The following is a 23,748-nucleotide window of genomic DNA, read 5'->3' on the forward strand; positions in this document are numbered from 1 at the left end:
GTTCACACATTTCTCACACCCTTTTGCAAAACAGTTAACACAGGTGTCATTCAAAAGCCCCAAACTCTATTGGTTTTCCCATGCTAAACAAAAGGAAAACATCTTTTCACAGGTGGTATAGATTCCTTGCATAAGTCTGAATCTCTGATACACCTGTGTGAAACTCCTTTGCACAATTCTTCAATCAGCAATCATTCATTATGTCTGTTCTGTGTTGCTATTTGCAAGTATGGATCAAATGAACATTTAGATAAAGTACTGTATTGCCTATTTGGTGGAGAAAACAGTACAAAAGGTGTTTACTGTAGGTCTATTTCGATGAAAGTTGTAGTTCAATGAAATTTACAGTATCTTGCTAGGTGTTTGCTGTATGTCAATGACAGTTACATTTTGGGAGGAATGAATAAATTCTTTTTTATTCAGTACATTTTGTCTTTTCACAGTTTTTTTCTGATACCAGAAAAATGAGAAAGTAATGGAACAGACATAGCAAAAATGCTCATTTTGATGAACTAGATTTTGCATTTTGTTGTCCAGTGTGTAATGATTGATTAAAGAGTGTTTTTGAATTGGCAACAAGTTGTAGTGTTTGAAGGCAAGATTTGCTTTTGCTGCATGTTTTAAGTGTTTTGAGAGAGTAACAGCCTTTTGCAAGCAAAATGTGTCATTTTGGAACGCCACTCAAAGTCAGAGCTCCTACTCACCTGGTCGGAGCAAAACAATGTACTCCAACTTCGCCAAGAGGCAGCAATCTGACTTCACACAACTATGACAGCGCCCCTAGAGACACACATTGTCAACGGTAAAATAAACACTACATAATACCTCATTTGCCGTTTCCTCTCCTCGTTGATTCGTTGATATAGGCAAGGAGGCTGGACTACTGACAGTCAACTTGCTTCTTCAAAAACAAAGCAAACAGCAACTTCTCACAGTCACCCATGTTCTTTGTTTAGGTCCGACATTGTTCACCAGCAACGCTTTGAGGTCAGACCTTGTGAGCTCCAAGTGGGATACATCCGACCTCCCAGCCACCTTCTGAAATGCAGCATAAATACAATGCAATACAACGTGTGGCTGCATTCAAAACAACTCTAAGGCTACAGACTTCCACTCAGCTCCTTTAAGCTTTAAGTGATAGGTTAGCTAACCACTACTACAATAACATATCACTTAGGCCTACTCACCTCAAAATACAAACTGAAGAGTTTGAGTGGCGCCTTTTAAGAGTTCTGCTCAGCTACATCTGAGTCCTCATCTCCGGCTCTGGGGATTATTCTCTCAAGGCTGAGGTCTGTGCTTGAATGGTGGTGATTTCTCCGGGGTCTCCATTACTTTGTGTGTCCTTCCCCAACATGATTAGAAACGCTGTCGGCCTTTCATCCCTGTCTTTCTATCGCGACTAAAACATCCATTCTCCCACTCTCCCTTTCATTTCCTGTCAACGTTAAAACCTCATTCTATTTGTCTGCCTGCTGAAGGTATTCTAACATTCATCATTTTAATCATTGATGCACACGTTGACATACATGAGACAAACTCAATTTATTGAGAGGGAAAAATCAATTTCTTAACAGCTTCATGATTTGGCAAAGACTAAAACGACTCAAGAGAAGACAGATGCCTGACATGAAAAAATCTGTCACTCATACTCCCTTTCTGTCTCAACAACAGAAACGATAATAATAATAATAATAATAATAATAATAATAATAATAATAATAATTTCACTGACTCACTCTATAGTAACACAAAGAATGCAATACAAGTGACAGAAGTGTGTCATGACTTATTTTGGCATTTAGTGTTTGAGTGTAAATCACACAGCTAGCAAAATACTGCTTGATTACAAAATTACCATTCAAAGGAGTAACAACACCTTAACCCTGTACACCCTCAGTATTACCATTTCTAAATAATTATAACACTTTCCTCAGTAGCACAACAGATATTTTATTATGTGTGTTTATTAATAATTTGATTGTTAACCTACTGCTGTGCATAGGTGTAATCAGTCCGATGAGCGTGGGCAGGACGAACAAGCTCATGCTCAGCTGACGCTTTATTGCTAGTTGTCCTGAGTCAGCTGGACCTTGTCCCTTGTGCCTTTCTACAGCTATCTCACCTCCTACTCAGCGCTCCCCACCATAGTTTTTTAGGAGGGGAAGTCATCACTGAAAGAGTAGAAGCAGGAGTCGATTCATCTCTTCCAGGCGACTGTGCTGACGGACGCTGTTGTGTTGGAGTGGATGATGACGTGGGAGATGGGTGGCGTGGCTGTAGGTATGGAGCAGCTCTCTGGGCTTGGCTGAGCAGCTCTGCTGCATCGTTCAGGATGAACTGATTAGGGCCACAGAAGAGCTGTCGTGTGTCATGGGTAGGGGGAAGGAAGAAGGGGGTCGGACGTTTCATGTGTCCAGCAGGCTAGTCACACTCCAGGGTACGCTGTGGACCGTGCCGTGCTGCTTTGGCTCTCTCCTGAGGCGCGGGGCTTCCGCCTGCGTCTCCCCCACCCCCACACCCACCCTAGGGGACCTTCTTGGTCTTGGTGCAGCCGAGAGCGGGTGGCTTTGGGCAGCGGGACCCGGGCCCGCCGTCGGAAGGAAGGGCGTGGCTGTTGCAGGGGCCGCCCGGGGCTTCGCACTTGCCGGCGCTGGACGCAGACTTGGCGGAGGGGGCCGTCTCGCTCCGGTCCGCGGGGCCGCTGTGCCTGGTGCCACCACCTGCATGGGACTGAAGAGATAAGACACTCACATTCATCTCGCACAAGAGCCCTGCACACACACACACACACACACACAAGCACAGCCCTGCCCAACTCCCACAAGCTGGGCTACAGCTGATGCTGGTAGTGCTGGCACCACCTAGTGGTCATGTGAAGGGGTGTCACAGAAATAATAAAAAGACAATATTTTAAAAAGGCTTTCAATTCTGAAGTGTCAGAAGACCTCTGAACGTCTGACCTGTGTGTTATTGAATGTCTTTACGACTGAGCCATTCTTTTTAGCTCCATTGGAGGATGAATGTGAGGCTTTCTTCTTGTTCCTCTGTAAAAGCATAGGGAACACAGAACGTGTGATGACGTGAAATGCAGAGACGTGACACAGCAATGTTTAAACTACAAGACATACGTACTTATAACACCTTTGTAGTTCATCTTATTGTTACTGCCTGAATCACCACTGTGACTAGCAAGTTGTGTAAATATGTACATGGATTGTAAGCTCTTGTGAAACCTGTATGGTGAATACCTTGCTAGCCAAACATGTTTCAAGGAGGCCTTCAATGTGTTTGGTAATAGTGTATGGACAGTGAACGCAAACAGTGTCACTTGACTCTTTGTGTTAAGTATGGTCACCTGTGTGCTCTGTTAAACACCATGCAGTCTGTGTGTATTTTTTATGAATAGCATATCTTTTATTTTCCTGTACAGGGGAGCAATGAGGGCACCTGTTTGGAGGGCGTGGAGGGCTTGCTACCGTCTGTGTCTGCCTCCTCCAGTAGCGACGCGCAGTCACTGCAGCCTGACCGCTCTAGCGAGGCCTCTGTCCGCGTTGGTGTCGGTGTCTGCGTTTGCGTTGGTTTAGACGGGCTGTTCTGGGAACAGCACAGCGACATCTGCTCCAACCCAGAGCCTGCCTCGTCTACCTCTGAGTCCTCCGGATCATTCCGGAACTGACGCATCATCTCCAGCACATTTGTGGGTGTTGCCGCCATGGTAGTGTCACCCTGCAGGGTCAAAAAGTCAAAGGTTACCCTACCTTGGCATAACACCATCAAAACCCTCCACCAAAGGCAGCCATTTCCATAAAACTAAGAGGCCAATCACTCTTTCCTGAGGGAAAAGTGCTGCTTGTTTTAAAGTCTTGTCTAACTGCCTGAGTGCTTCACTCTTCTGGTAGAACCATCGGGCCAGTCCCTCCAGCCCTCCTGAGACCCCCCTTCCTCACAGCGCGGTCTCCATGGACCCAATGAGGCAATGCTTAAAGTGCCCTTTCTAAACGCTGCGCTGATGAGCTACAGCTAAATGCACATAATGGCTGGTGCCAATGACCGGTTAACTCTGAGCGAAACTGCCTGACTATGGATGTACTGAGTGCTGCAGCAGCGGTTCCGTGCTGTGATCTGAAGAAAGGATGTTGACAGGAGAACACAGTGATGTGAAGTAATAAACGCATATTAATGCAATACTTTTTTTAAAGTAGCACATCAGTTGGACACTGTTATATTACATTTCATTACAGCTATTGTGTATATTTGATATGTTTTGTTTATTTAATGTATTATTCCTTTACTAACAAGATCTTTACTACAAAACAGTGGAAATCTTTAGTGTCATCTGTTAATAAATCTGTAAATCTGTAAATAAAGTCGTTCTCTAAATATTCTGATTAAATTAAATGACCAATTATTTCACTGAAATGTTATGTGATGTTATGATACATGGCAGGATTGTAGTGGCGTGTGTGTGCGTGTGTGCATGTGTGTGTGTGTGTGCTCTGCTTACTGTGATCCAAGGGTTATCCAGCAGCTCATTGGCAGTGATTCGGTGGGCAGGGTCCACCTTCAGCAGGCAGCACACCACCTTCTTAGCTGTGGAGGAAAGCAGCGGAGGAACACCACATGAGACGGGGACTAGAGGAGGAACACTATATGAGACGGGTACTAGAGGAGGAACAATATATGAGAAGGGGACTAGAGGAGGAACACTATATGAGACGGGGACTAGAGGAGGAACACTACAGTATATGAGATGGGTACTAGAGGAAGAACAATATATGAGAAGGGGACTAGAGGAGGAACACTACATGAGACGGGTACTAGAGGAGGAACACTATATGAGACGGGTACTAGAGGAGGGACACTACTGTACATGAGACGGGTACTAGAGGAGGAACACTATATGAGACAGGTACTAGAGGAGGAACACTACATGAGACGGGTACTAGAGGCCGGTCTGTAGATACAGGGTCACTTAAAGAGCTACTGTTAGAGGATGTCAGGATGACACTAGAGCAGTGAGAGAGAAAGAGAGAGAGAGAGAGAGAGAGAGAGAGAGAGTGAGTGTGTGTGTGTGTGTGTGTGTGTGTGTGTGTGTGAGCGGGCGGAGGGGGGTGGATAACCTGCATCGCTGATACTGTCCCAGACAGGAGTGCTGAAGGTGAGTTCGCCTTTCTTGATCAACTCGAAGAGCCGCTCCTCCAAGCTGGACATGAACGGAGGCTCTCCGCTCAGCCTGCAGGGAAACAGCAATCACATTAACAGCCAGAGAGCACACTTAACCAAATGACTGGAACCAAAGGAGAGAGAGTGTGTGTGTGTGTGTGCGTGTGTGTGTGCGTGTGTGTGTGTAAGTCAGTGAGTGATAAAGGAGAACTGGAGAGCCCTGATCTGCTTACAGCATGTGATGCACATGATTACAGCTGACATGCCTTTGTACGTCTACAGTATGCGTGTGTGTGTGTGTGTGTGTTTGTGTGTGTGTGTTCTCCTGAGAGAAAGAGAAGCCTGATCTTCGACAACATATGGAAGGTGTGAGAGTGTTGTGTGTGACGGTTGGTAGGTGTGAGAGTGTGTGTGTAAGGGTTGGTACATGTAGGTGTGAGTGTGTGTGTGACCATTGGTAAGTATGAGATAGGGCTGTTGGAACAAATTTCTAAAGTCGAATATAAATCGAATATTTAAAAAAATCAATACTATTCGAATTTGGAAATTACTATTGGAATGCGGTGCTTTGGGGAGTTTTTTTATGTGTTGGCTAACTTGGCGAATATGTGAAAACTTAATGCTTTTGTCACGTCTAATGCACAATCTAAATATGGCAGAAACGATGCACCCACAGATATCACCACTCCTGACCATTTCAGCGATGTGTGGAACGTTTTTGGATTTCCATCAGAAAACGGAAAAATAACATATAGCCTAACAATGTCGTAATATGCAGAATATGTAGCAGCAAGCAGCCTGAGTGCACATCTGATAACGCTACACCCTGACAAGCTGGGTAGGTAAACAGTCCGAGGACAAGGAACCGCGCTGTTCTGACCACCCTATGCATACCATATCTATCTAAAGCACATTTATTCAGTTTCTCAGTGTCATTTTGTCCAGAGTGCTTTTGTTCAGACACAGGTGTTAACTGTTTTGAGAACGTGATGTCAGAGTTGACACAGGTATCAAAACGAGAAAAACTGTAATGCTCGAATTGTGCCTCCCTCCTCTTGGCTATGTCCGGTGCTTTTGTCACTTCTCTGATAGGCATAATGGTTCATGGAATCGCGGGCTGATAGAAAAAAAGACAGCAAACTTTTCCCCAATCAGGAAATACTTGCTAATTTGGCGTCATCAAACATAGAGGCATTCAATAAAGTGGTATTGGTATGGGCGTTCATTCAGTGTGTGTGCGCGTCTGCGCAAAATAAATTGAAACCACTCAAGTTGCACAGATATCATTGGTAGACTGAGCTTTATATGTAACAAGTCAACCACGCGTTTATAGTGGCATTGGCAATGCATAAGCCAGTTTATACAGTGAATAGAGATGCATCGTAAATATTAATAATAGGCACAATTCGAGCATTACAGTTTTTCTCGATCGTTTTGATACCTGTGTCAACTCTGACATCACGTTCTCAAAACAGTTAACACCCGTGTCTGAACAAAAGCACTCTGGACAAAATGACACATTTTGCTTGCAAAAGGCTGTTACTCTCTCAAAACACTTAAAACATGCAGCAAAAGCAAATCTTGCCTTCAAACACTACAACTTGTTGCCAATTCAAAAACACTCTTTAATCAATCATTACACACTGGACAACAAAATGCAAAATCTAGTTCTCAAAATGAGCATTTTTGCTGTCTGTTCTTTCTCATTTTTCTGGTATCAGAAAAAAACTGTGAAAAGACAAAATGTGTTGAATAAAAAAAATATTTATTCATTCCTCCCAAGATGTAACTGTCATTGTAAGACATACAGCAAACACCTAGTAAGATACTGTAAATTTCATTGAACTACAACTTTCATCGAAATAGACCTACAGTAAACACCTTTTGTACTGTTTTCTCCACCAAATAGGCAATACAGTACTTTGTCTAAATGTGCATTAGATCCATACTTGCAAATAGCAACACAGAACAGACATCTCTTATGTATAATGAATGATTGCTGATTGAAGAATTGTGCAAAGGAGTTTCACACAGGTGTATCAGAGATTCAGACTTATGCAAGGAATCTATACCACCTGTGAAAAGATGTTTTCCTTTTGTTTAGCATGGGAAAACCAATAGAGTTTGGGGCTTTTGAATGACACCTGTGTTAACTGTTTTGCAAAAGGGTGTGAGAAATGTGTGAACCCAATGAAAATGTGTGAACATATTCGCAAGAGATTACTTCTGCTGTGCAAAGAAAGTAGTCATGAAGACCAAGTGGGTTCTAGTTTACTTAATCAGGTAAAAGCAATCGAATTTGGAAATTACTATTGGAATGCGGTGCTTTGGGGAGTTTTTTTATGTGTTGGCTAACTTGGCGAATATGTGAAAACTTAATGATTTTGTCACGTCTAATGCACAATCTAAATATGGCAGAAACGATGCACCCACAGATATCACCACTCCTGACCATTTCAGCGATGTGTGGAACGTTTTTGGATTTCCATCAGAAAACGGAAAAATAACATATAGCCTAACAATGTCGTAATATGCAGAATATGTAGCAGCAAGCAGCCTGAGTGCACATCTGATAACGCTACACCCTGACAAGCTGGGTAGGTAAACAGTCCGAGGACAAGGAACCGCGCTGTTCTGACCACCCTATGCATACCATATCTATCTAAAGCACATTTATTCAGTTTCTCAGTGTCATTTTGTCCAGAGTGCTTTTGTTCAGACACAGGTGTTAACTGTTTTGAGAACGTGATGTCAGAGTTGACACAGGTATCAAAACGAGAAAAACTGTAATGCTCGAATTGTGCCTCCCTCCTCTTGGCTATGTCCGGTGCTTTTGTCACTTCTCTGATAGGCATAATGGTTCATGGAATCGCGGGCTGATAGAAAAAAAGACAGCAAACTTTTCCCCAATCAGGAAATACTTGCTAATTTGGCGTCATCAAACATAGAGGCATTCAATAAAGTGGTATTGGTATGGGCGTTCATTCAGTGTGTGTGCGCGTCTGCGCAAAATAAATTGAAACCACTCAAGTTGCACAGATATCATTGGTAGACTGAGCTTTATATGTAACAAGTCAACCACGCGTTTATAGTGGCATTGGCAATGCATAAGCCAGTTTATACAGTGAATAGAGATGCATCGTAAATATTAATAATAGGCACAATTCGAGCATTACAGTTTTTCTCGATCGTTTTGATACCTGTGTCAACTCTGACATCACGTTCTCAAAACAGTTAACACCCGTGTCTGAACAAAAGCACTCTGGACAAAATGACACATTTTGCTTGCAAAAGGCTGTTACTCTCTCAAAACACTTAAAACATGCAGCAAAAGCAAATCTTGCCTTCAAACACTACAACTTGTTGCCAATTCAAAAACACTCTTTAATCAATCATTACACACTGGACAACAAAATGCAAAATCTAGTTCTCAAAATGAGCATTTTTGCTGTCTGTTCTTTCTCATTTTTCTGGTATCAGAAAAAAACTGTGAAAAGACAAAATGTGTTGAATAAAAAAAATATTTATTCATTCCTCCCAAGATGTAACTGTCATTGTAAGACATACAGCAAACACCTAGTAAGATACTGTAAATTTCATTGAACTACAACTTTCATCGAAATAGACCTACAGTAAACACCTTTTGTACTGTTTTCTCCACCAAATAGGCAATACAGTACTTTGTCTAAATGTGCATTAGATCCATACTTGCAAATAGCAACACAGAACAGACATCTCTTATGTATAATGAATGATTGCTGATTGAAGAATTGTGCAAAGGAGTTTCACACAGGTGTATCAGAGATTCAGACTTATGCAAGGAATCTATACCACCTGTGAAAAGATGTTTTCCTTTTGTTTAGCATGGGAAAACCAATAGAGTTTGGGGCTTTTGAATGACACCTGTGTTAACTGTTTTGCAAAAGGGTGTGAGAAATGTGTGAACCCAATGAAAATGTGTGAACATATTCGCAAGAGATTACTTCTGCTGTGCAAAGAAAGTAGTCATGAAGACCAAGTGGGTTCTAGTTTACTTAATCAGGTAAAAGCAATCGAGAAAAACTGTAAATATTCCAATATAATTTGATTATTAAAAATAATAATTAATGAAATTCAAATTGGGTTATGGAAGAAGATTGACAGCCCTAGTATGAGATTGTGTGTGTGGGCTAGTAGGTGTGTGTGTGTGATCTTACAGCAGGTACATGATGACGCCGATGCTCCACACGTCACACTGCTGGCTGTACTCGTGCCCGTTGATGACCTCTGGAGCTGGAGGGGGAAGGGGGGGGGGGGGGCAGATACACAGTCAGAGCAGTCAGTCAGTGAGTGAGTGAGTGTGTGAGTGAGTGTGTGAGTGAGTGAGTGTGTGTAGTGAGTGTGTGTAGTGAGTGAGTGAATGAGTAAGTGTGTGTAGTGAGTGAGTGTGTGTAGTGAGTGTGTGTAGTGAGTGAGTGAATGAGTAAGTGTGTGTAGTGAGTGAGTGTGTGTAGTGAATGAATGAGTGAGTGTGTGTAGTGAATGAGTGAGTCAGTGAGTGAGTGAGTGAGTGAGTGTGTGAGTGTGTGAGTGAGTAAGTGTGTGAGTGAGTGTGTGAGTGAGTGTGTGTAGTGAGTGAGTGAATGAGTGAGTGTGTGTGTGTAGTGAGTGAGTGTGTGTAGTGAGTGAATGAGTGAGTGAGTGAGTGAGTGAGTGAGTGAGTGAGTGAGTGAGTGAGTCTGAGCAGGGCAGACATGTCCACTGATCTGGCTGAGGTGATGCTCCTCTCTCATTCATCACTCACTCAGCCCGTTCTGAGCAGCATTAGTTCAGCTCCATGTGCTCAGTCATGGAGCTACAGCTGCAGATGGGGCTGGATGTGTGTGTGCACTGCGCTCAGATCAGTTTAGATCGCAACCTTGGCCTCTTTCATACAGACCTGCTTTCCAATGAATGTCAATGTCAGAGACATTTAGCTTAGTAAGAGCTGTGTGCTTGAATTGCTTGAGGTTTTTTTTAAATAGGCTGTGCTGTGCTGAGTTAGTGTGTGTGTGTGAGAGAGAGAGAGAGAGAAAAAAAGAGACAGACAGACAGAGACAGACAAGACAGAAGAGAGCGTGAGAGAGATAGAGGGCGACTGGGTGTGTTTTGTGTGTGTGTGTGTGTGTGTGTGTGTGTGTGTGTGTGTGTGTGTTTTGTGTGTGTGTGTGTGTGTGTGTGTGTGTGTGTGTGTGTGCGTATGCATCTCGTACCCATATAGATTGGAGTGCCACAGGTGGCTTGCAGCATGTTCTCACTGCCAACCCCACCTTTCTGCACAGACAGTCCGAAGTCTGTCACCTGAGAGAGGACAGTGCAGGTGAATGTTTCAGCAAGGAGACACGAGACACACACACACACACACACACACACACACACACACACACACATACACATGTGCACGCACTCACACACACACACACACATTTAATGCATTATACACATTCCCCTTGGGGCAAACAATAACAAACTTAACTGGCCGAATATGAAAGCTTTTTCTTTCACCACTAAACAAAGTAGATGTGAGTGTATCTGTATCATTTACACGCTGTGGTTTAAAGAATCATATTTATGGGCAGAGGCAGAGTTCCAGCCCAGTAAACTGCCACCCTCACCCACTCCTCCTGTTTCCCTGGGCAGGATGAATAATACAGTGGGGCTTGCAGATATGGTTTCACAGACTGGAGTTTAGGACAGTGAGGATAAATATCCAGGAGAGATGACCATCCTTGGCCAGATAAAAATTCTTTTATAATGTGCCAAGACTGTGCTTTCTAAAAGCTGTGTGGGTGTGTGTGTGTGTGTGTGTGTGTGTGTCTGTGTGTGTGTGTGTGTGTGTGTGTGTGTGTGTGTGTGTGTGTCTCTGTGTGTGTGTGTGTGTGTGTGTGTGTGTGTGTGTGTGTGAGTGTGTGTGTGTGTGTGTGTGTCTGTGTGTGTGCGTGTGTGTGAGTGAGCGAGCGGGCCCGACTTCAAACCCACGCTGCAGGTATCTGCTGGAGTTGGCTGCTGTCAGCGCTGTGCTCCGTGTTGGGCTGGGCCACAGCTCTGACTCTCACTCATGATGCCTCGTCTAAAAGAGCTGCCCAGACGCGCGGGGTTGGGGGCCGGCCCTAATGAGCCGCTGCTTAAAGAGCACTTACAGCGGGCGCCCCACACGCGCCTGCGGGAGAGGACCAAAACAGCAGAGAGCCGGCACGACTTCCAGAAAGTTCTCTTAGCGACACCCTTTTTTTTTTGGTGCCTTCTCACCTTGATATTGACCGTGTTGTTATCGTCGCCATGGTGATAACTCTTAACAAGTATGTTTTCCAGTTTGAGGTCTCGGTGCACAATGTCTGCAAAAGAGCACAACCACTGTTAGCAAGGACGGAGAGAAAAAAAAAGGCAAAGAAGACAAAGTCACAAAGCTCATTAAAATCTAAGAGACCTACAACAAAAAACGGTAATTGAAAAATGCTTGCCCCCATGCATTAGCGAGTTCACTAACAAAACCAGTAAATTACTTCTCATCTAAATTCCTTCCTCTTCAGATGGACAACATCAGCGAGTGTTGAGACGTGAAGTATCTTTTAATGCGGGGGAAAAAAGGAGGCGAGATAAGCACGACTTCAGACTGATGGCTGGACGGAGGCGGACGTCACTCTTCACCGCGCTGCTTCAGTTCGAGCTGCCTTAATCTACATGCTCATGTCTGATGCTTAATGTAAACGAGGACGCTGGCCGGTGCTATAGGATGGGTAGGACTCGGGGGGGCAGATTACGGCGGTGGGGATCCGCGCCAACGCACTCCGGCTGGCATCATTAGCCGATGTGCCGCGCCGCGCCGCGCCACCCTGCGTGGATGTAAGGCACACAGGCACACCGGGGACACTTAGAGTGAAAACACACCTATTAATCAGTGCTCCTCCCTGCTCACCGTAAATGAGTCATTAGCCTCATGTAATGGTGTCTCATTGCCAAGCAACGTCCTAAATTACCTCTAACTGGAGATTTCACCAAGAGGAAAAGGAAGAGGGAGAGGGAGAAAGTGAGGGTAGAGAGAGGGGGGGGGGATTGAGAGAGTGAGTGAAAAAGAGAGTGCTTGTGTGTGTGTGTGTGTGTGTGTGTGTGTGTGTGTGTGTGTGTGTGTGTGTGTGTGTGTGTGTGTGTGTGTGTCAGAGGGAGAGAAATAACCGCATCCTCAAATAAACCCTTCAGACTCAATTAAAAAATAGGTTGATTTCCCCTCCCTCTCTCTCCCTCCCTCCCTGGTCTGGCAGTTGTTCATTATGATCTCATTATTAAAATAAGCTGGGCCTCTGTAATGACAGAGACGCACTAATGTGATAGCAATCATGGGCCTGATAATCAGACGTCCGAGAGAACAAAGCCGCCCGCGCAGGCCGGCCCCGCTGGAGATGACGTGGAGGTGAGGGGAGCAAATTGGCCACGTCAGCTCCGAGCCGCACCGTGTTTACACACCGCACTGCCCAGACAGCGGAGCGGAGCGAGCGCCATTCAATCAGTTCAAGCAGGGGTCTAATTAGGCTGGACTGCAACACGGCTCAGATGTCAACAAGCCATAATACAATCTTAAGAGCGATCAAAAGGAAGAGCTAAAAAAAAAAAAAAAAAAAAGCCTACAGCACTTTGATAAGGTCATTTGGGCTATTCTGATTACATCAGGCTGGGCTGACATTATTGTGTATTGTGGAGGCTTCTGCTGAAGAAACAAACTGAAAACAAACAGGAGCCTCATTACAGAAACTTCCTAACTCTGAAATCCTATCTTATCTCAGTTTAGGAAGGCATTTAAGATTTTTCGTATTACAGAAGCCTAACTGCATTCCTTAACTTAAGATAAGAATTTGGCCATTACAGAACCATCCTAACTCAAGAATTTCCCAACTTAGGAATCCTAACTTAGAATGGCACAGACCCTGTCCTAATTTCAAAGTAACTGCCAAAACTGACTGCAACAGTCTTGTTGGGTGGTTGCCTAGCTTATGACGAGATGAGGAACATGACTGTTATTAATCTTTTATTAATTATCATCTTTTTATCCTGCACATCAAATTAATCAATATTGACACACTCTCTTGCTTCCTGTCTTTTATATTGTTCCTACATGAATATAGGCCTAGCCTATTTCTCTCTGATATTATGGTTTGTCCATAGATATATACAGTAGCCCCTATCTATTCTCGCAACCAGCGCAACGTCATAGTTTGTCCATCTTGAGCAACCAACTGTCAAAGATTCTTTAGAACACCATCTTTGCAACCTGACATTCTAATCATAGGCAGTCTTGTACACATTCTAAGCATAGAAACAGGCATGACAGGACAATTGCCGATTTTAAAAATCGTAATGACAGTTACAGTTAGGATTTCTTAAGTTTAGATAAGATAGGAGGTCTGAGATAAGATAGGACTCAGCCATGAGTTTAGGAACTGCTTCTATAATTTCCTATCTTTGAAACTTAAGTTAAGATAGGACAAGCAGTTAGGATATTTTTCTGTAATGAGGCCCCAGGTCCAGTTCTTGAGAAGTGAATGCGGTCAGACTGCAGTCCCCTGGTCCGCTGCAGTACAGTCCGGTGAGTTCACAAATGGATTTTTCTTCCTGGCTGCTCAGAGTTGGAGGACCTCTCCCTGGTGACTCTGTGCCCTGACCCGTGTGTGTGGTGTGCTGGGGGAGAACTGGACAGGACTAGAGCGGCGCTGCTCACCTTTCTTGTGCAGGTAGACGATGGCCTGGGCCAGGCTGCTGATGATGTGGCGCGCATCCTCCTCTTTAAAGCGCTGCCTCTTCTGCAGCAGCTCCTTCAGCTCGCCGCCCTCACACAGCTCTGTCACTAGGTACATCCTCTGGGATACACACACACACACACAAACAAACACACACACACATACACATTTACACACACACACACACACACGTGAACACAAACACACACACACACACACACACACACAAACACACACACAAACATTTACACACACACACACACACACACACACACACACACATTTTCATGTATACGCACATACTGTATCTACTCAGGTAAACATGTGCAAAATATAATGTGGAGTGTCACACAGACACAGTCTACATAATGTACTGTTCTGACTCTACAATAGCCTCTACAATATTGGCTCGCACCTCTGTGCATTCTCTCAACGTACACAGAGCTCACAGTTTACAGTACATCAAGGTCAGAGTGAGGCATAGAAAATCAATAACTTAAATCATGACACACCATGTACACGATAAAAGCAGGTTAAAAGCTTCAACCTGCGTTCATCATGAGCAGTGGGTGAGAGAGCATCATCCACTTTGTAGTTTTATTTAGACGCGCTTTGTTTGTTCCTCCTTACCTTTGGCGTCTCAAAGACTTCCTCCAGGTGAATGATGTGCTCATGATTGACTCGCTTCAGGATGCTCACCTCCCTCTCCAGCAGTTTCACTCCAGAGCTCCCTGCCTGTTCACGCACACACACACACACACACAATCCTGACTGTTTACACACACAATCCTGGCTGAGCATTCCTGTGCAGTAGTATTTTAAGGGAGCTCTCACTGGTGCTGTTGCCTGTTATCTTCACCCCACAGCTGTCATTATATTCTGTCAGGTTAAGTAAACACACACACACACACACACACACACACACACACACACACACACACACACACACACATACACAGACACAGACACAGACACACACACACACACACACACACATACCTTTTCTTTGTTCACCTTCTTGATGGCCCACTTCTTCTGCGTCTCTTTGTGGGTGGCTTCGCAGACGACCCCAAAGCTTCCTTGACCTAGTTTCCTCCCAAAGGAGTAGATTTGCTGGAGGAGCAGAGAGGAGATGCCAGTGTTGGTTGAGCGCTACGCATCTGATCTGAGAATCCAGTGACATTCACAGCACGCATGCCATCCATCCTCCAGATGTCCCAAGCACACACAAACACACACACACACACACACACACACCGACCTCGAATAATGATTGGTCTTAGAGGCAGCCGCTATTTTATTTTTAATTTTCTTTTATACAATTATTTTCCTGCCTCCAATACTCCATTAGCCAGAGACCCGGATCCTGAAGTGGAACTTAATTTTCGAGTTTGCCAGTCTCTGGAGCTGGAGAATATAGTATTTCTAATCAAGTTACAAATGATTAAGTTGCTGCCGCAGTTCATTCAATCTCAGGTCTAATTAACTTGATCATTATCTCCGTGCATGCAAGGCTGAGCATTGCCTGCTGCGGATTTGGCATGAAGCGCTCTCTGTGCCCTCCTTGAGGAGGGGTTGGGGGGGGGGGGGGGGGGGCAATTAGAATCCTGGTATCCTGCAGCTGCTCTCCAGGGCAGAGGGGAGCGCTGTGAGGGAGGATCAGACCATTTCAGGAGCATCACACAGACAAGTGTTTTGGCACCTATTAATTGCGGATCTACATGTAATAGAGGTCACTGTAATGCACACCGGCTGACATGGACGCGGTTTGTCAAGGTGTGCCCCCACCCCACCACCCTGTGTCCGTTACCTGGATGTCGATCTCATCCTCCATGCGCGTGTGAGGCACCTTTCTCTCGGCGCTGTTCACCCGCGTCCACTGAGAGGCCATCTCTCTGCCAGCTCCAGAAGCTGCTGCCTGGCTCAGCTGCGGAGCAGAGAGAGATAGAGAGAGAGAAAGAAAGAGAGAGAGAGAGAGAGAGAGAGAGAGAGAGAGAGAGAGAGAGAGAGAGAGACGGGTCTGTGGCAGTGTGAATCACATGCAGGAAGCCCTGCCTGACAAAAACAAAAAAAATACTTTGGCCCTCCTGACAGATCACCCGTGATCACCAACTGTGGTGAACAATCAAGAAAACAACCAGAGTCAGTACCGATAAGCCAGCAAAGTAGGTTTTCTCTCTCTGGGATGATCAATAATCATTTGCTTCTATTTTTCTTCTTCTCTCTCACTCCCTCTCTCTCTCTCTCTCTCTTTCTCTCTCTCTCTTTCCGACCGCTTTTAGAGGATATCTTCAGGGACGCTTTCATGTCACCCTACCTGGGAGAGATAAGGGACGAAGTCCTTGTAAATGTGAGGTTAACTCAGGTGAGGGCTCGAGGAAAGCCAATCGCTGCGCAGCACGGCACCTGTCCACCCCCCACCCCAAGTGTCCCGCGCTAGGCTCGGCCGAGTGCTGACAGGCGGTCTGCTCTGCTGCAGGTCATTCAGACGCTGTCTTCACTGTGCTCATCCAGGCCTGGATAATTCCACTCACAGACATGATAAGCTGCAGCCCTGAAAAGCTCTACGGCTCTTTGACGTTTTTTTTTTTTTTTTACTTTCGTTTAATGAGTTTCTATTCAAATATAAAGAACCTGGCGGACTGAAGGGAGGATTGAAGGCTAAAGTCAATCTTCTATTAAAATGTACATGAATGCACACAAAATGACTTCATAATAAACAAAACATTATGTCTAGGCTAATACCAATTTCTGTGTGGGACAGAATCATTTTCTTATCAGAGGTCATTTTACTTCTGCAGAATCACTTGTGTTGATGACAGAAATGTCAAGACAGGTATTAATTAGCTTCTCAAATATAGGCTATTTATGCTATATCGTGAAAGTCAAGTTTTCTTGAAGAAGGGCATCTTAAGTCAAACTGACAAGTGATAAGATGAAATTCAACAGTCATGAAGAACTCAATTATTGCTTGTTTGAAATGACCTGATAACACTGCAACATACTCTTAAAACCACATGGACAGCTGTTTACCTAACTTAATAACAAGTGAATGTGAGAGCCTATCTTATCACAAATGCCTCGCGTCCAGTCACCCATGTACTGTATTTACCCACAATCTCGCCCAATCTGGACCCTTCCTGGCGTATCAGCAAACAGGGCAGCGCTGGCCGCAGGCCCCCTCGGCCCGGCCCATTGTCGTAAGTGTTCATAATAATATTATGCACAATTTATGCAGCCCTCTGCGGCTAAATTAAATGTAAAGCAATTGCGGAGTGATGGCTAGGAGCACTGGAGTGCATCAGCCACACGGACGGCCATTAATAATTAACGCTGAAGCGGTGTCTTTAACCTTTTCTCTCGGGGAGCGTTAGCCTATCTCTTCCCTGACCGCGTGGTACGGTGCGGTGCGGTGTGGTGCAGCCGGCGTTCCCGTGGTGTTCCAGACACTCGGTCATCGTCTTCCATCTTACTCGCCTGTCAAAAGTGATTGTGACAGTTTCCCCTGGAAGCCCAATCGCCTCGATCAGCGGCGCTTGCTTGCCCGAAGAAGGCAGCAAAGTAAGGGGGATGTGCTATATGTCGCTGGCTAACAGCTATCTAAGCAAACGTGATGCACACACACACACGTACACTGAGGCTTCAGGTGCTGGCTAACCTGCACACACACACACACACACACACACACACACACACACACACACACACTGAGGCTTCAGGTGCTGGCTAAACTCTACACACACACACACATACTGAGGCTTCAGGTGCTGGCTAACAGGTACGCATGCACACACACACACACACACACACACACACACACACTGAGGCTTCAGGTGCTGGCTAACCTCTACACACACACACACATACTGAGGCTTCAGGTGCTGGCTAACAGGTACGCATGCACACACACACACACACACACACACACACACTGAGGCTTCAGGTGTTGGCCAAAAGGTACGCACATACAGACACACACACACACACAAACTGAGGCTTCAAGGATTGAGTGCAGGTTAACGAGCCCAGGGGGGAAAGGAGATATCAGGGTGAGGTCAAGAAAGGTGCCTGACCTTAAAACAGGTCACAGGCACTACAGTAGGGTGGTTGAACAAGCAGGCAAGCAGCTCGGCTCCATACTGTCAGGGTTTTCTAACTGTTGCGCTTTTTCACTAACAGAAGGAAACAAATCTGGGGGAAAAAAGTGAGTGACACTATCAGTGTCAATTTATTTTGACACATTACAACGGCTATGAACTGCAGAGACTGAAGAACTGAAAATGGGTTGCCTACACTCAATGTTACAGTTTGTATAAGAGACAAGCTCAATTAAACATTCTGATTCAAATTGCCACTGGATGAGATAAGTAAACAGTAGGCCTAGAACTCAAACAGAGTTCATGTTACACTCTATTTTTATTGGTTACTTCCGCCTTTGAAATTAAAAATTTATATCAACAGATATCCTGCTGAAATTAGGTACTTACATTTTGGAGATAAAATAATACAGAAACCACAGAAATTAATATGTTCCCGGGAAAGTGAGAGATACTGAACATCTGCATAACTATGGGGCAAAATTTTCGGCTAATTGAAAAATAATTTAGCATGACACATGATACAGAGAGGAGAAAGCGGAACTTCAGACACTGGGAGCTAATCGTCTGGTGCGTGTGACAGAACTGGGGCTCGCGTGAATGACACGTTTCGGAAGGCAGAGTTTGGAGAAGGGGGAATAATAGCCTGTTCTGATAGTAACAGCCCACCCTCTGCGTCACAGCACAACACAGCACAGCACAGCACAGCACAGCACAGCACAGCACAGCACAGCACAGCACAGCACAGCTCAGCACAGCTCAGCACAGCACAGCACAGCACAGCACAGCACAGCACAGCACAGCTCAGCACAGCACAGCACAGCACAACACAGCACAGCACAGCACAGCACAGCACAGCTCAGCTCAGCACAGCACAGCACAGCACAGCGCTGCTCAGCTCAGCACAGTTTGGCTAGGTAGGCCACCTGTGCAGGAGCCGTCGCAAGCAGCACCACACACTGTGTCATCTGAGATTGCCGCAGAGCAGAAGCAGAAGAGGGGATTTTGAGATGTGTGTGCTCACCACGTAGTGGAGGACTCAAGGAATTCCATCAGGTAGGCCCTTGCAGTTTGTTCCTGTGGCAGCAACCTGCAGACAGCAACCTGCAAAAGATGGATGTTACACAACATTGTGGCAGTTACACTGACATTAAAGTGAGCTCTTTTAGGACACATTTTTTGTGTTTCAGTAGTAAAGTTTCGGTCACAGAAGAGCTAACCTCTTTTTTTTCTTCTAAAGGAATAACGTACATTGTGTTATCATTCTTTGCAATGCATCCAAGATCAAGACACTCACACACTTGACAGAGAAATACAGAGGCAGGAATCATTATCAGAGACTGAGGCATGGCAGAAGCTCGAGAGTCTGCCTTACCGAGGACCATGTGCTTCCTGGTGCCTCTTCACATCTTTGAAAGCACCCAGTATAAAGTAATTATGGCAGATAGAATGTCAGCAATCGATCCTGCTGCATTTTTCATTCCTCTGCCATAACTGTCAGACGGCCATTAGCGTTTATTTACAGACTGTTTGCAGACGGAAATACCCATTGTTTCCCTCGGCTGCGAGAGAGATGCTCTGTTTCAGCGGGCGACGCAAATTAAATGTGACATCGGAATGATGCCTGGACACACAGAGATAATTCCAGGCCTGGATTGAGTTTTCTCTCGCTGTCTCTCTCCCTTTTCCCTGCTTCACGGTGAGCACCCCCCCCCCCCCCCACACACACACACACACACACCAAACCCTCCCTCCTTGTTCTTCCCTTTGTTCCCTTCTTCTCTCTCTCCTTTCTGTTCCATGTTCTAACCTCTTCTTTAATTCTACTCTCTCTTCCGTGCATGCAACCCTTTCTTCCTTGCAACGCTGCAGACTGCACACTATTTGACAGAATCGCTTCCCTTTGAAAGCCTGCCCACCCTTTTAAGCAGTACCAGTTCAAATGCAAATGCAGGGATGAAGTAATAACTGTGTGAGCAGTTCTTATTCAAGCCGAAGGTTAAGGGGCCGATCATCACCGCACTACACTCTACTCAAGAAACACTTTTACCTCAACATGAAATATTGGAGGGAAGGTGAGGGACTCATAATATAGGCCTACTGTTTGGATTTTACAGGACACACTTGGCAAACACAAACATATTCCTCTTCGCAGGCTGAGCTAAATATTTCATTCTCATCATCTGTAGTTTAATTATTTATTGACAACTGCCTTTGATGACAAATGATAAACCTCGCCGTCTTAATGAGCTTTGGAATTATATTACCTGCTGAAGGAAGATGAGCATGTCTAGACTGCAAGTATAGGGGAGGGAAATCTTAGATGCAATCTGCTTAAAAACTATTTTGTGACAGCAATATACTGTAGGCTAGTATGGCAAAGCATTTAATCATGTAAGAATGCACTAGCCATATGATGGTGGAGTCAATAAAAACCTGGATAGACACTATCCAACAGTGTCCTCAGTGTACCTGTATGGGGCATTAGAATTATGTGGTAATGTAAAGATTTCAACTAGATCAAAGAGGAAGTTATCTAGCCTCCATAATGAAACCTCACTGATGCAGTGCAGGCTGGGATCTTCTACTCTGAACTTTGGAGATCATGGCAAAGTGTGATTTCAACTCATATTCAAGTATTCCTCCTATTGAATGTAGGTTACATACCCACACAGACAGTGCACTGCTCCCACTCTGATTCTATTCTGCCTTCCTGATGATCTGAAACATACTGTTATAAATCTAAGTTAAACTCTCAGTTCTGTGGTTGGGGCATTCACTGCATCGAGTCTTCATAAATGACCAATTGTCTTGTTGTGGTTTCTTTCAAGTCACATTTAATTGATCAGCAGAGACTGGATGAACTTGCTCTGTTCTAAAGAACCAAAAGATCAAGTTGCTCCCACTTGCTCAGAGGAGTTCACATGTTGCTAGGAGATAATGTGCAACAACATATTCAAAAGCATTTTTCATTGGTTTAATGGCTCCAGCTAGGCTAGTCTCTGCAGGGCACACTTTCTGAAATGTCAGTAAGTTCCTTTGAGAGGAATCATTAGGAACAAAAAAAGATAATACTCAGCAGTGATACTCAGCATTCAGACATCATTCACAGAGCAGTCAGTCTCTGGATTCTTTTACATCACTAGCCAAGTCTGAACTATACCAAACTCCTTTGTTATAGTTTAATCTTAGGGAAAGTGAAATCCTTCTAGCCTAGATAAAGCAATACAGAAAGATATCAAGAAACCAAAGCCTAATTTTTGCGTTACAGGGAGGAAGAGTCCTATAATTCTTACTATAATTGTATACTTGTATCATTTATCAATTTAATTATGCCACAGAAACAAGAGATTTTAAGCTACCACTTTCTGTTGGAAACGTCTATGATCATTACAGACAGGCTACTCACGCTAAAACACTGCCAAGTGCAGTTCACAGTTTCATTACAATACAAAGGAAAGATATGAAGATCAGATAATGGATATTCAGTAATGGATCTCTTGTCACTTAATTTAGTAACCTTTTCCCCATGGTACTCATATCGCCCAGACCTGCACCCATTTCATCATGTCAATTGGGAAAAAAGTGAAACTGGAACATTACATTCTTTAGCAAGAAAGGCAATGTTGCAGGAGCAAGCAACACCCAGCTGCTTGGAGCCCATAATTATTTAAATCTCATACAAGTAGCAATTAACTTTCTGTGACCTGTTCCAGCTAAATATAATTATCTGGCATAGAACCTGCATAGTAATAGGTGTTTTAATGCTCACTGATGTTTCAATGCGCTCTAAGCTGAAGTAGCAATAAAACTGGTCACGTTCATTAAATTGAGTTTACTGAGTTAAGTTATGCGAACTTTCCTTTTCCATTGTCAATATCTGAAAATACTCATAAGATTCGCTATTGCTGTTCATTAAAGTGATAGCTTGTTGGCGACACAGTTAGCCATAATGTAACAGTGTAACGTTAACTTATGCAAGCTAGTAGCAAATAGCCTACTTGCTAGGCTTCGAATACTGCAATTCCGAATCAAAGCGTCAACATAACATAAACGACTACTGATGTCAAGGAGCAGCGAAATACATGTGCATACCTAACAAGCACATTTATTTAAAGAGTGCAAATGCAAAAACCGCGATGCTTATATGAAAAAAATACTCCCTAGTTGGGAATCATTAGCCACAAGTGAATGCAAAACTCACTCGCACTGAGGCTTTGGCGTGTGTTGCCATAGCAACCAAAGAAGTTAGCTTCGCAGTTTTCATTCGGCATCAACTTCTCTATCAATCCAGCATCCAAAGCAATACAGATTCTTCAACTAAACATTAATTTACCATCCGTTATGTTCCAGACTCTTCCTCAAAGACGCTTCCTTCACCTGTAGTGATAAGTTGTTGCGTACCAGGATGCTTTACATTTGACAGTAGACTGCGACCCTTTCTAAACTTTTCTATTCAATTCTTACTGAAGGGAGGGGGGACTACGGTGGCTGGTGTAGGACAGCCTTGAAGAACGCCTGCACGTCCATCACCTTGCTGTCCAGTCACAAACATGAAGATAGCCTACTTGGTAGGCCTGCTGTATCATATTTAATATTATGAATGGTAGTTATATAGATTAATTGCGTTGCATTTAAATTGAACAGTGATTATTTTATTTATTGAGTTCTTGAGTTTTTAAGCCTAGGCCTATGCTAATAAGAAATTGATTGGAATGGCAGTAGGCTAGCGTTTGTTGTCAGCATGAGGCAAATGTTTCAACTTTACATCCATTGTCGCAAATTCTTAGGTATTAGTCTCCATCTAGTGGTTGTATATAATATTACTATAGGAAATTTAGGCCCGTTAGGCCCGTTTACCCCTTTTCCTACCTTTTCCCATTATTTTAAATAGTTCCTTGAGGTCTTCTTCCTTTACGAAAAAGTACTAGGCTATAGCAAGGCTGTAATCATACTTTGAGCCCCCAATATTAATAATAATAATAATAATAATAATACATTTTATTTAAAGCCCCTTTCATGACACCCAAGGTCGCTTCACAAACAAAAAGGTTGTTCAAATTATAGTCATCTCATAAAATGAAAAATAAAAATAAGAATAAAAGTAAAAGTCAATTCAGTCAGTCAGTCAGTCCATAAGCCATCTTGAAAAGATAGGTTTTAAGTCTGTTTTGAGTCACAGTGTGTGATGTTGTCTGATGTTGTCTGATGTCTGATTCCCACAGCTTGGAGGCCTCAAATACTCAAAATGTGCCCCCCAATACCAAGATATAAAATGTTATGCTACAGTAGTAGGCTATCACTCACCGTTGTCCAAAATAATCACTTGTTACAAACTGGAAAATGGTTTGCTAAATGGTTATATAACTGTCAGAGAAATAGAGTGCAGAGCTGAGATGATTTCAGTGAAGTGAAGAAACCTGATTACAGAATTGCCGGGAAAACATTGATTTGCCTTGCACAATAATCCAATGAGCCATTGCTTACTGCATGTGATGTGACAGTTGTAGAATACCATGGAATTACCAATTGATTAAAAGCATATGTATGATTTTTTGTGTAAGTATTTTTGTATGTAAATATTTATTAAGTACATATGTATGTAAGTATTTTTAACTATTATCTTGCTGTATGTCATGGGGGAGGTCATACATGATCTTATGTGTTCATGTAAACAATATTAACCAATATTAATGTAAACCAAAATAACTGCACCCTAGACTAAGCTATGGCACAAC

At 43.9% G+C, this 23,748-nt stretch overlaps 1 protein-coding gene across 4 annotated transcripts; it reads right to left on the bottom strand.

Moving 5' to 3' along the window:
• Positions 1-1,526: 1,526 nt before the first annotated feature.
• On the bottom strand, positions 1,527-22,495 carry stk33 (serine/threonine kinase 33). 4 transcript variants are annotated; one of them, XM_042060774.1, is made up of 15 exons: positions 22,347-22,495; positions 19,035-19,114; positions 17,987-18,104; positions 15,724-15,840; positions 14,913-15,026; positions 14,544-14,648; positions 13,895-14,033; positions 11,434-11,519; positions 10,398-10,485; positions 9,363-9,438; positions 5,124-5,236; positions 4,508-4,593; positions 3,451-3,729; positions 2,964-3,047; positions 1,527-2,723 (listed from the first exon to the last, which is right to left on the bottom strand). In XM_042060774.1, exons 4-15 carry the CDS (start codon positions 15,802-15,804, stop codon positions 2,409-2,411), a joined length of 1,566 nt encoding a protein of 521 aa, XP_041916708.1. In that variant the 5' UTR covers positions 15,805-15,840; positions 17,987-18,104; positions 19,035-19,114; positions 22,347-22,495; the 3' UTR covers positions 1,527-2,408. The 4 variants fall into 4 exon arrangements, with proteins under 4 accessions (XP_041916708.1, XP_041916707.1, XP_041916709.1 ...); XM_042060773.1 differs by lacking the exon at positions 17,987-18,104; XM_042060775.1 differs by lacking the exons at positions 17,987-18,104; positions 22,347-22,495 and adding an exon at positions 22,215-22,322.
• Positions 22,496-23,748: the final 1,253 nt, after the last annotated feature.

The sequence above is a fragment of the Alosa sapidissima genome, chromosome 14 (genome assembly GCF_018492685.1).
Source record: "Alosa sapidissima isolate fAloSap1 chromosome 14, fAloSap1.pri, whole genome shotgun sequence".
Taxonomy (NCBI): Eukaryota; Metazoa; Chordata; class Actinopteri; order Clupeiformes; family Clupeidae; genus Alosa; species Alosa sapidissima.

What these genes read in the sequence shown, in the direction of transcription:
- stk33 (XM_042060773.1), bottom strand. Translation starts at nt 15,804, where the DNA reads ATGGCCTCTCAGTGGACGCGGGTGAACAGCGCCGAGAGAAAGGTGCCT. An exon ending in AGAAGGTGAACAAAGAAAAG is followed by an intron (nt 14,649 to 14,912) that starts GTATGTGTGTGT and finishes GTGCGTGAACAG; the next exon opens with GCAGGGAGCTCTGGAGTGAA. An exon ending in TGGCACTCCAATCTATATGG is followed by an intron (nt 9,439 to 10,397) that starts GTACGAGATGCA and finishes TTCCCCCTCCAG; the next exon opens with CTCCAGAGGTCATCAACGGG.